General features: G+C 44.8%; 1 protein-coding gene across 4 annotated transcripts in view; it reads right to left on the minus strand.

The window, feature by feature from the left end:
- Window positions 1-12,284, minus strand: part of MAEL (maelstrom spermatogenic transposon silencer) — a 39,442-nt gene that overhangs the window by 18,050 nt on the left and 9,108 nt on the right. The window contains exons 1-3 of one of the 4 annotated variants that reach the window (XM_006124231.5): window positions 7,525-7,961; window positions 6,540-6,626; window positions 1,238-1,340 (exon numbers count right to left, since the gene is read on the minus strand). In XM_006124231.5, the coding sequence (XP_006124293.3) occupies window positions 1,238-1,340; window positions 6,540-6,626; window positions 7,525-7,656 (322 nt within the window). In that variant the 5' untranslated portion in view covers window positions 7,657-7,961. Of the gene's footprint in view, window positions 1-1,237; window positions 1,341-6,539; window positions 6,627-7,524; window positions 7,962-12,284 lie in introns of those variants that run through there. The other 3 variants (XM_006124230.5, XM_006124229.5, XM_075909208.2) reach the window with 3 other exon arrangements.

The raw sequence follows: 12,284 nt of genomic DNA on the forward strand, positions 1-12,284 counted from the left end.
CTCTTTCTAAAGAGGGATGCAAATGAAGACGTTTGAAATTGCAAATGAAGCTGGGATTTAAATATCCCGTACTTCATTTGCATATTCACGTTATGGCGTTATTTCTAAATAACAGACGCCATTAAGACGTGGTTATTTCGAGACAAAACCGTTCTCTTGAAATAACTCTTTTCCCTCATACAGTGAGGTTTACCAGTTATTTCAAGAGAAGGGTTTTCTCTCGAAATAACCACATCTTAACAGTGTCTGTTATTTAGAAATAGCGCTATTTCGAAATAGTGCCATAACGCAAATATGCAAATGAAGCACAGAATATTTAAATCCATTGCAATTTCGAATGTCTTCATTTGCATCCCTCTTTTGAAAGAGGGTGCAAGTGTAGACATACCCAGAGGCAGGGTGAAGTGCACTGTGGCAGCACCCTGAGTGTTTCCTTTGCTGCTAGTCAATGCTGATCAAAGTATCAGTTTTCCACAGAAATGGAGATGGGAAGAGATTGGCTTTTCGGAGTTCTGTTTAATAAGACACTAATCTGCCAATGTTCAAGTACAGCACTGGCACAATAGCTTTCTCCCCTGCTAGGCTGTCCTGTTATTCAGTGCAGGCACTGTTCTGAGCTTTCACTCTGACTTGTAAAACTCCTCATCCTGTTCTATTTGACATAAGCACAGATGTAGCCAAAGTCTGGACTAGGCCCTGTACATCCCTAATAAAATGGAAGTTACACTATAAATGCTTTCCTACAACAATTCACTTTAATTGCCTGTAAATGATTGGAGATCAAAGGTCACATTCTGCCCTCAAACATGTACATGCAACTCCCATAAATTCTAAAAGAAACTGTAGCCATACATCTGTGGGCCAAAACTGTCCCAGAATATCATGAACTACTTTTCTATTATGATTTCAGAAGGGCAGCCATGCTAGTCTGTTTCAGCAAAAACACTTCAGACTACAAAAGCTTATGCCCTAATAAAGTTGTTAGTTTCTGAAGTGCCACCAGATTCCTTGCTGTTCTTTCTATTGTGAAACCCTGTTACTGCAGGTCAACTTTTACAATAATAATTTTAACAAAGTTTGTTTTTCCAGATATATTAAATATATTCAGATCTGAATTAAACATGAATTTCCCACTTTCTACAGCTAAAGTCTAAAAGACAGATATAGCATTCCTACTTATGGAAATCAACCACAACTTCAATATCTTTATAATTAAGCATCTTTAGGATTACTTTACCCTGATTTCCATTCCATGGAAGATGGGGGACATCTGGAAGAGAAGCACTTTTCTGTATCCGTGAGGGCAGTGGTGTAGGAACCGGAGAAATCTGATTGGGTGGCTAGAGAAGACAAAAGGAAATTAAATCTGAAGTCCATCAACTCTGCTCCTCTGAAGTCTGAGATGGACTGTAATACAGCTCTTCCCTTGCCCTTTATATAAATGGAATGCAGAACTGCTCTTTCTAAACCCATCTAACTACAGACTGCAGTAAGCGGGCATAATCTACAAATTATGAGCAGGCATATTTTCTTCTCTTGCACAAAGGAATGCCACTGAGATATTAGTGGTGCTCACAACTCATCAAATGGAAATAACTATATCTAAGTCTCTGAATTAATAAAGAATATCTGCAGAAGGGCACTTCATCTATGTTTATATTTGTCACACAAAAGGAAGCTCTCATCTCCCAAATCTACTCATCCTTTTTTCTTACAATGTCACTAACAGTTTTCTGTTTCCCCACCCCCAACTTAAAATGCAAGATGAAGACACAATTTCTTTCACTTCAACTTTATATTTCTTTCACATCATGATCATTATTGCATGTTTCAGAAGTTAGAATTACATGAAAGCAGGAAAGTACTGTCCACTCATTTCTACTAGAAGGTACCATCAAGCAGGATTCACAATCTTGGGTCTCCACAAGCCATAAAAAATTCTCATTAGGTTTTTTTACCTTCTCATACACATTTAGGCTGGCTTGAGAGCTTTGTTCCCCAGAGTGTGCTCCAACTTCAGGAATATCAGAGGCATTTAAACTAGCTCTTTTAAAAACAAGGATGTAAGAGCTCCCCAAATTCCAATTATATATTACAAACCCACATATTTCTCCCTTAGTAGGGATATGAAAAGTTAACCAGTTAACCATTAAGCTTCACCCTTAACAGGGGATTCTTACAGGTTCCCATTAACCAGTGGGGGTTGGAGCAGCTCCCCACTCCCCACAGTGAGCAGGCTGCTCCAGCCCTGCAGGGCCTGCCACAGACAGGGGCACTCCAGCCTAGCCACAGCAGACCATCTGTGGTGGGCTGGCAGCAGGGGAGGGTCACTCCAACCCAGACACAGTGGGCCAGGGGTTGCTACAGCCCACCTGGGCAGGAGCACCCTCCTTCTGCCTGCCCCCCCTTTAATCGGTTAACCATTATGTTTAACTGGTTAACCAACTGAATGGGATTTTACACCCCTAACCCTTACACCAATAATCTTTTTTTTTTTTAAATAGTACAGAGGAAATCTACCTTCTCAGAACATTTAATCAACAATGCGAGTTGATTACACGAGTGCTCGCTGTAATGTGTTCTTTGCTCATCATACACACAGCCTCTGTCCACGGTGGGCCCAGGCTTGCCGCAGACAAAGGCTGCTCTGTGGGATGCCAGAGCAGCATCTATCCTCCAGGAGCTTGTGTAATCGGCAGGCTTATTGGTTAATTGTGTAGCTGTCTACACACTGACATCCCTAAGAGAAACTGTGACATCTTTGACAAGGTCACCCACCCATGAAAAGCAGTTGAATGATGACTTGCAGGCAGCTCTAGTGCAGAGCATATGAAGTAGCTTATGGAGCAGATCTCATTCATTTGTAAAGAGGAGGCCATTGAGGACAACGTGATTCAGGCCACTTGCTTGAGCATTTTCTTACTTATAGATTTCAACCTAGAGGATCCAAGGCATCAGAAGAAATTATCTAGTTATGGAGTATTCCTGGGGGAATACTACACCATTGTACATATGTGGGATATATAGTTCCGTATCATAATTTACATAAATTATTAATCTGAGTTCTGTTTTAATATGCATAGTACAGAATCTGTCAAAAACATTTCCATTTTCTGTCTGTGTAGTTACAGTCATGCCTGCTGACAGATATTTTGAAATAAACTAACAAATATAATTGAAATTGGTGTGATTTTATTGTGTTACTTTGACAAATAACAGTTACAGCATTTGAAAATATTGTGTGCAGAATTTTAATTTTTGATTGCAGCATTTTTTTGGGGGGTGCAGAATTACCCCAGGAGTATGGATAGATGAAATGAGCAAGATGCCCTGGTACTGGGTGAGGATGCTTTGCTCGACTCAGCTGCTGCTATCAGTTTGGACCACTTGCAAAAAACCTGAGAACCAATTCCACATAAATTGATAAGAAGCTCAAGGACCTCCAAAAGCTTTTTGCTCCTGAATGATGCTAGTACCTCTGACTCCAAGAGTAGCCATCCTATAGATATAGATGTTTCCATTTCCAGAAAATAAGGTGTCTCATATTACTGGTAACTGTCTTCTCTGCTGCTATGACTAGGAAAGTAGACAGCAGTAGTCAAGTTAAAGAGCATTTCATTTCTAGAAGATGACATTGGCAGAGTTTTGATCTATCACGCCATGATCCAGAGACTAATGGTGATAAGCTACAAAGAACTGATCCAGTCTTCCTCATTCCCCTTCCTGCCAGATAAGTAGCAGCTAGAAATGTTTTGCAGGACAGATCCTGCTCCCACATCTGTAAGACCAGCCAATGCAGAAGGCATGATCTAAAGTCTCGTTACCTACTGAAATAACACATTATGATAGTTTTCTTCAAACCACAAGCACCTTTTAGAGATACAGATCTTCTGAAGAAGTGGATTGTGCCCACAAAAGCTCATGATACCATCTACATGTTTTGTTAGTCTCTAAGGTGCTGCAAGACTATTTGTTGTTTTTTAAGTTTTTACAGATCTCTAGAATTACTTTAAGTATTTTCAGAATCATTAATGCATATCAGTGTTCTGGATAACTGCTGTTCCCAGGGAAAGACACATGTCCTAGTAAGAATCAAGGGTACAGTTCACATCATAATTGGAACTCAGCTGTGAGTTACACCAATCAATATGATACAGGCAGTCCCCGACTTACGCGGATCCGACTTATGTCGGATCCGCACTTACGAACGGAGCTTTCTCGCCCCGGAAGTCGGGGCGAGAAAGCCCCGTTCGTAAGCTGCTCCGGTGCCCCTGGTCTGCTGGAGACCGTCTCCAGCAGACCAGGGGCACCGGGCGGGTTCCCGCGCTTCTGAGGCTTTGCCAGAGCAAAGCCTCAGAAGCGCGGGAACCGCTGCTGCTGCCCCTTGAGACCCGGTGCCTGTGGTCTGCTGGGGACGGTCCCCAGCAGACCACAGGCACCCGGACTGAAGCCGCAGCCGCGGCTGCGGCTTCAGTCCGGGTGCCTGTGGTCTGCTGAGGACCGTCCCCAGCAGACCACAGGCACCAAGACTGGAGCGGCAGCAGCGGCGGTTCCCCGCACCTCTGAGGCTTTGCTCTGGCAAAGCCTCAGAGGCGCGGGACCCCTCCGCAGCTGCGGCTTCAGTCAGGGTGCCTGTGGTCTGCTGGGGACCGTCCCCAGCAGACCACAGGCACCCAGACTGAAGCCGCAGCCATGGCGGGGTCCCTCGCCTCTGAGGCTTTGCCAGAGCAAAGCCTCAGAAGCGCGGCACCCCGCTGCCGCTGCGGCTCTGCTCCCAGTGTCCCTGGTCTGCTGGGGGGGGGGGGGGCGCAGCTAGTGTGCTCCCCCCCCCAGCAGACCAGGCTTTTGTTTGGACTCTGGGGCAGAGCAGCTGGGGCGCTGCCGATTGGTCCTGCAGCGCCCGTGGGCACTACTGGACCAACCCAGCAGCACCCCAGCTGCTCTGCCCCAGGTCCTGATTCAGCCGCTGCTGGTCAGTTTCAGCAGCGGCTGAATCAGGACGTCTGGGGCAGAGCAGATGGGGTGCTGCTGGGTTGGTCCAGTAGCACCCCAGCTGCTCTGCCCCAGGCGTCCCCAAGTCAGCTTCTGCTGAAACTGACCAGCGCTGACTACAGGAAGCCCCAGGCAGAGTTTCTCTGCCCCGGGCTTCCTGGAATCAGCTGCTGATCAGTTTCAGCAGCAGCTGACTTGGGGACGCCTGGGGTTCTTAAGTTGATTCTGTATGTAAGTCAGAACTGGCGGTCAGTTTCAGCAGTGTCTGAATCTGGACGCCACTTCCGACTTACATACAGATTCAACTTAAGAACAAACCTACAGTCCCTATCTTGTACGTAACCCGGGGACTGCCTGTACTGTCCATAAAGTGAAACTGCAAGTAACAAAGCAGAGCTCTCCTTGGATTGCTCTTTGTTCTGACACACACAAAACTTTTGTGCTACCAATTTAAAATGAAAACAGGTAAGCTATTTGTGGTATGGATCTCATCTTCTTGCATACATATAAAGTGCCACAATAAAAATACCCTCACTTAGTAGACTAAGAAGAAAACCATTATGTCCTGAAAAGGACAACAGTCTACAAAAGAAGTTACACTAGTTTAAATTAAACTTGTTTAGTTAAACTGGTGCAATTTGCCTCTTCTGTTGGCTTAAGTTTATGGACTGCAGTAAATTTAACAATGAAAGCTAAACTGGTATGTAAAGTTTAAAGTAATGTAAATGAATATCCACACAGTTTCATTGACTTAACTAAACTGTTGTGATCACACTATTAGTTCAACTGGTATAACTTTGTAGTTAGACCATCAAACTTTACAGTTACAACCTCAAGTGTATGTTTGACCTACAGCCTTCAGTACTGTCACAAAGTTTCAACATTTCTTGTCAATATGACAGCCCTAATTAAAATCATGCTTCATGCCAAACCCAGAGTAAGGCAGACTGGAGGAAAAGTCGACAGCGCAGCAGAATACTGAATTGCAGGCTCTCTCCTCCATTTAATACAGGCTGTACCTTCCTAAACCAGGACTCTCTAGTCTGGTAGCATCTGCGGTCTGGGACCACAGATGTTCCTGGTCCAGAAAGCTCGGGTGGCTGGAAGTCAGCAGCAGAAGGGCCAGCAGCCTGGCAGGAGAGCGGGGGCAGCCACCCGAGCTGGTGCCAGCAGTAGGGTGACTCGCTGGAGCCACAAGCGTAGCTGTTGGTGGGCTGTTAGCCTGGTGGAAGGTGACCTCTCTCCTTCAATAAACCCCCTCCCATGGGAGCTTGACCAGGAAGGTCCAACCTGTAGTTGTAGGGTGAAGGGATAGTTGATCAACTATAGGTTTACATTGTCGGTAAATTCAAGACATTTCTGGACTACCAAGTAAGATACATTTATAGCCATACATATCTCAACACACAAAAAAGGAAAGGGGGCAGAAGGCTGGCTTCTCATAAATTCTTACAGCATTCCTCTATGTTACAATTTTTGACTAACCCCGCAACTGTTGTGTTACTCCTCTCCAAATTCCAGGATTTTTCCTCTACCATCCCATTTACCAGTTTCGCTGACGCGTGGGTGGATTTCTCTGCTCTCCATTTACGAGCCATCTCTGCATACTTCTCTTTTTCATCCTCAGTCAGCAACTAGGAATAAAAAGTTGTAACGTAAGTTATTTTCCGACCCTTTCCTTCTAGCAAGACAAACTTGCTCCAGAATCCAGCAAACTCTTACAAGAATAACTATTCTTTGGCTTGGAGTAGGTGAGATACAGCAGTTATAGAGTTGACCTAGGCCATTATATTACATACCATATAGCCTACGAGTGGAGAGAGGAAGTGCAGAGAAAAAACAGTGTGGAAATACACCTTTGGGGGCAGGATGTGAGAGCTGGATGTATGCCTGCGGGCAAGGTGCAAGAGTTACACAATGTTCTCCCATGTAAGAGAGGAGACACACACACACCAGCCATGGGTGTGTGTGGGAGATGCATGGAAGGAATGTACAACCAGGGTTGTGGGTGTGTGGGAAGGATGCACAGTCAGGGTTGGAGGGCGGGTTATCCATACCCAGATTTGGAGGGGGGAGATGCACACCCAGAGTCAGGTATGGGAGGGAGAGGATACGCACCTGAGGTTGGGGGGAGGGATATGCGTGTGTAGTGCGTGGGGGTTGGGGCAGATAGTGAGGGTTAGGAACTAAAGGTTGGACTGTGTGTGTGTGTGGGTGGGGGGGGGGGGAATTCAAACAGAGTTGCAGTGCAGGTGTGAGGAAAGAGATGCACACCCAGGGGTGTATGTGTGCGTGCACACCACGGGGGAGGAGGGAGATGCACACTAGAGGAGAGCATGCAGGGGCCATGCATGGCAGGAGTTGGGGGCACGCGAGTGCAGGGGGAGTATGCACGCCCGGGGTTGGAGGGTCGGTGTGGTGGGGGGGGGAGCTGTGGGAAGGGGGGGAGCTAGATCTGTAGCCACGAGTTGAGGGGGAGGGGGCTCTGGCCCACCCCTAGGGAGGCCGGGGTGCGGCCCGGGCCCCGCTCACCTCCCAGTCCTGCGAGCAGAGCGGGATGGCGTCGGGCACGCGGGACACGGGCAGGCCGCGCCGCTGCAGCTCGGGCAGCTTCTCAAGCACGAAGAAGTAGTAGGCGTTGCGCGCGCCCTTGCGGTTCGGCATGGCCGGGCCGGGGTGTGGGCGGGGGGAGGGAGGGAGCAAAGCCGCGTGAACGGCGCTACCCCGACGTAGAAACCGTCGCAACGGCCTCCGAAACGCGGCCACTCCCTCTCAGCCCCGCCTCCTCCGCGAACGCAGAACCAATCAGATCGCTTAGCAACGCGCGCGCGCGCACACAAGGACCGCCCCGCAAGGAGCCACGAGGCGGCACGTGCGCCTCGCTCCTATTGGCACGTGAGCGCGGAAGCCTCAGCGAAGCTCGCGGGCTTCAGAGAGACAAGTGCGACGCTAGTCGGAGACAATGCCTTTTCGCCCCGGGGCACGCTGGGACTTATAGTCTCAAAAGGCGGCTCAGAACGACGGGCCGCAGAGCATGCTGGGAGCGGTAGTTCTTCTGCTTGGCTTCCCCAGACCCCGCGAGGCCAAGGGAATGTGCCAGCAGAGGCTGCTTCTTGTGCCCAGTGGGGGCGCTGCGGGGCGAGTGTGCATGTATATGCAGCATGAGGGGGGCGGGGCAAGGAAAAGCGACTTGGTCCAGGGAGACTAGATCAGTGTTTCTCAACCTTTTTTTTATAAAGTACCCCTTTTTCAAAAAAATAAAAAAAATTAAAAGTACCCCCAGTACCTGCAGTTTTCAGACGCACACATTTTTTCTACTATTGCAACACATTTGTTTAAACAACTTAATTGTAGCTGGGTGGGTAATTAAATTTTTGGGTGCAAAAAGTACAAAAATAATAAAATGCTGTAAAATTTAAAACAAAAATTCAGTTTTCTCCAAATTTCAGTTGTGTTGCTGTACTCCCCTCATACCACTGGTTGAGAAACACTGGACTAGACTATCCCTTCCACCTGCGGTGGGTGGGGAAAGCACGAGCCTGGGACTCAGAGGCCTTGATAGTTGCTGTGCCCTGGTGGCTGCACTTTTTGTGCCAGTGCCCGAGCTGCTTTCCATGCACAGCCTGCACCTCTGTCCCTGGGTCATTGCAAAGGGAAGCTGCCAGCTATGTTTGTGTGAGGGGGGAGGGTCATTGATGGAGCAGGAGCTGCCTGAGAGGGTAGCTCTGAAAGGAGTCAACTGTTCCATTGGCTCAGTGGGGAATTAACTCCTGTAAGGAGCAACACAAGGTTAGGCTGAGTACCAGCGAAAGCACTTTCCCAGTCCAGCTGAGTATTGTAAATGATTGCAACTGCAGGCTGAACAATGCTCACTTGATGGTTACCTAAAAGAGGCAGGACATCAATGAGGATACAGGAGCTTCTAGGCTGCTGAGGCTGGAAACAGCTGTCACAGATTTTCCAGTGAAACCATTAGAAAGTCACACAGCCTCTCTGGATAAAATTCTGCAAGGTGCCTAATATCTCAGTTGCCCTCCTGTAGATACATATAAGTACTGTGTATTAGCTATAGCTGGCTGCAAGAGGAACACTATGGGTTTATTTAAAGAATCTCATTAATAGTCAAATATGGAATCTTCTTTCTTTCTTTCTTTCTTTCTTTCTTTCTTTCTTTCTTTCTTTCTTTCTTTCTTTCTTTCTCAAGCAATAACATATGGATTGCACACTATACCACTGTATAATAGTTGTACTGGGAATCAAATGCATGACTCTGAAAGTTCCACTCCCACCCTATGTGTGGAATTCCAATTGATTCTAGGGAGACAATCAGGCTCTGGGCCCTCCCCTCAAAATGACAGCTCTTTCAGAATTTCGTTTTCTCCTTCTCCCTCAACATAACACCCTTGAAAGTCTCTATACTCCACCATTCACAGTTTAACCCAGATTAAAATACAGAATCTATGCACTCAATATAGTTTTGATAATTTTTTTTGTCATTTTGGAAGTGAAAGTGACCTGCTTCCACATTATGTTACTAATTTCTTCCTCTCTCAAAAGCTTGTGCCCTTCATTTGCAAATTAGAATGCAATTGCAGAGTCCTAGACGTGTAGGTAATAACAACAGACATTACCTCACTCATGTCTCTCTAACAACGATAAATACTTTCTTCCACTTTTAGCTCACTAGGACACTATGCCTCTTTGTTTCAGTGGAGGATCAATCTAATTCATTCATTCATCACCTTCAGATTGAATTATTGAAGTTTACTATATTTTGAGGCTGAAAGTGGAGGCTATTACACAGAGCCAGATCTTTGGCCTGGTTATGTATGCAGCCACTAGCACAGCACGTGTGAATAGAGTGCCCTCATGTCAATGGTATGGGGCTAATTTCCTTTTGGGGGCCATTACAGATGGCCGAGCTTAGAAGGGCATGACGGCTACTCCTGAAAATAAGCGGCAGAACGGTGCTTGCTCAAAAGCCCCTTGTGCAAAATGACGGCTCATTAAGTATGCAAATGAGGCATGGCGATATTCATCACCGCACCTCATCTGCATATGTTCTTATACAAGACTGGGCAATGTAGACATCGTCTCAAAGTTTTTAGGTCTTGTATTGACATTCTGTGTGGCTTGAGTACAATGAAAACTAATTTTAAAAAATGTTGCACTGGGAGCAGCCATTTTATGTCTGTGGAGAAAAAAAACAAGACTCGCAGCTTTATTGGTGATCTTGAGCCAGTGTGTTATTTTAGGTGAGAATCTTAAATTCCCCCTGAACAGCAGCAAAGAATCATATGACTGTGGCCCCTGAGAAAGAACTACAGGGAGGGCAGAAAATTATAGAGAAAGGCAATTAAGTGGTTTTGAAGTACCCACCAAAGAGAGTAGATTTTATAAAAAATCATATTATAAAATCTATCGTCTATAGTGCTAAAAATGTAGAGATTTTCCATTCACAATGAAACCTTTGTTATCCGGCACTCTTTAACCAGAAAACTTTGTTAACCGGCATTGCCGCCAGCCACAATACTGTCACATCTTCAGGTGCACAGGCCTGGCTTGGTTTACCATGATTAGCTTAACAATTTTTTATTTAAGAAGTACTAATCATCTTTAACTCAAAATAGAAATGTGAGACCAACTGCCTCACATTACAAAACTACCAATATTAAAAACCTGAGTTTTACTATTATTGTCCATTGGTTTTTCCTAAATTGATGGGGGCCCTCAGATAAATGGAATTTTTAGAGCATGCCAGATAACACAGGTTTTACTGTAACATACTGAATTCCTTGTTACTGCAAATGGGAAATAGTTTCAGTGTATCCACAGTACCTTCTTTCCTGAATTTGATCAGAAGTAAAAACTTCACATTATTATGCCATCAGATGGAGCCAGACAGCCCAGGAAAAAAACTTATACAAAGATTATGCATGTACTTAAATAATGTTTTACTGTGAAGCTGCCAGTGATTTTGAAGAGATTCCAATTTAATAGAAGAAACCAAGAAAAGGAAGAAAGTTTCACAATTCATAGTTGTTTGAACAATGCAAATCTGACACTGTATTAACTAACACCTTTTGTGAACTGCCAGTCTCTAGTCTATGTATTGAAGCAATGTATGTATTGTCTAGTGGTTTAATCTGGCCTCAAATCCCAGAATACTGCTGAAATAAAAATTTCTATGGAAATTGCTGCAAGGAGAACCTGAAGGGTTTAATGGATGTGCAAAGGGCATAAAAAATGTGTGCAATTTCCAAGAACAATGTCAACAAGTGGATCATACAGAATTAAAGTGGTGGTGTAAAGATGTCAGATGCCAGCAGTGGGTTAAAAAGAGGTATGTCTGTAACCAGAAGAAATGACAGCTAGAAAGACCGATACTGGAAACTGAGGAAAGGCTAATGAGGATTAGTACCAGTACCATGGGACTTAGAACATAAATTAGCTTATATATAGTCATTAATGTTCACATAATTTTGGGTGACTCCATTATTTAAAAGGATAGCTATTTCAGATAGAGTTGCAGTATATTTTTTATAGCAGATATAGTGTCTCATGGTGTGATATTCTTCTACCTAAATTTATCAGAATTGTTCTGGGGACATATCTTGGAACTGAGGAAACTTTTGGGAAAGAGGAAGTCTATACAGGAAGGATGGGCTCCACCTAACTAAAAATGGAAGCAGATTGCTGGCACCTAAAATTAAGGTCATAGAGCAATTTTTAAACTAAGTGCTGTGGGAAAGACAATTGGTGTGGAGGAGCACATGGATTGGACAGAGACATCTCTTTGGGGAGGATCTATTAATGGAGATTCTCTATGTCCTAATAAGAAGGAGAGGATGGATGATGATAAAATATAGCTGAAACAAAAAACAGGACTATGTAGCACTTTAAAGACTAACAAGATGGTTTATTAGGTGATGAGATTTCGTGGGCCAAATTGAGGAAGTGGGTCTGGCCCACAAAAGCTCATCACCTAATAAACCATCTTGTAAGTCTTTAAAGTGCTACATAGTCCTGTTTTTTGTTTCAGCTACACCAGACTAACACTGCTACATATCTATTATTGATAAAATATAGGTAAGCTCAATGAGAAACAGGACGATAAGGATGATAAGGCAATTGCAGGGAAACTAAATTAATTCTTTGCATTGGTCTTTGTGTCTGAGGGACAATCCCAAACCTGAGCCATTATTTTTAGGTGATGAAATCTGAGGAACTGTGCCAAATTGAGGTGTCATTAGTAAATAATTGGAGGACAGCTAATGTGATGCCAATTTTTA

Source organism: Pelodiscus sinensis, chromosome 1, assembly GCF_052426305.1.
Source record: "Pelodiscus sinensis isolate ZL-2025 chromosome 1, ASM5242630v1, whole genome shotgun sequence".
Classification (NCBI taxonomy): Eukaryota; Metazoa; Chordata; order Testudines; family Trionychidae; genus Pelodiscus; species Pelodiscus sinensis.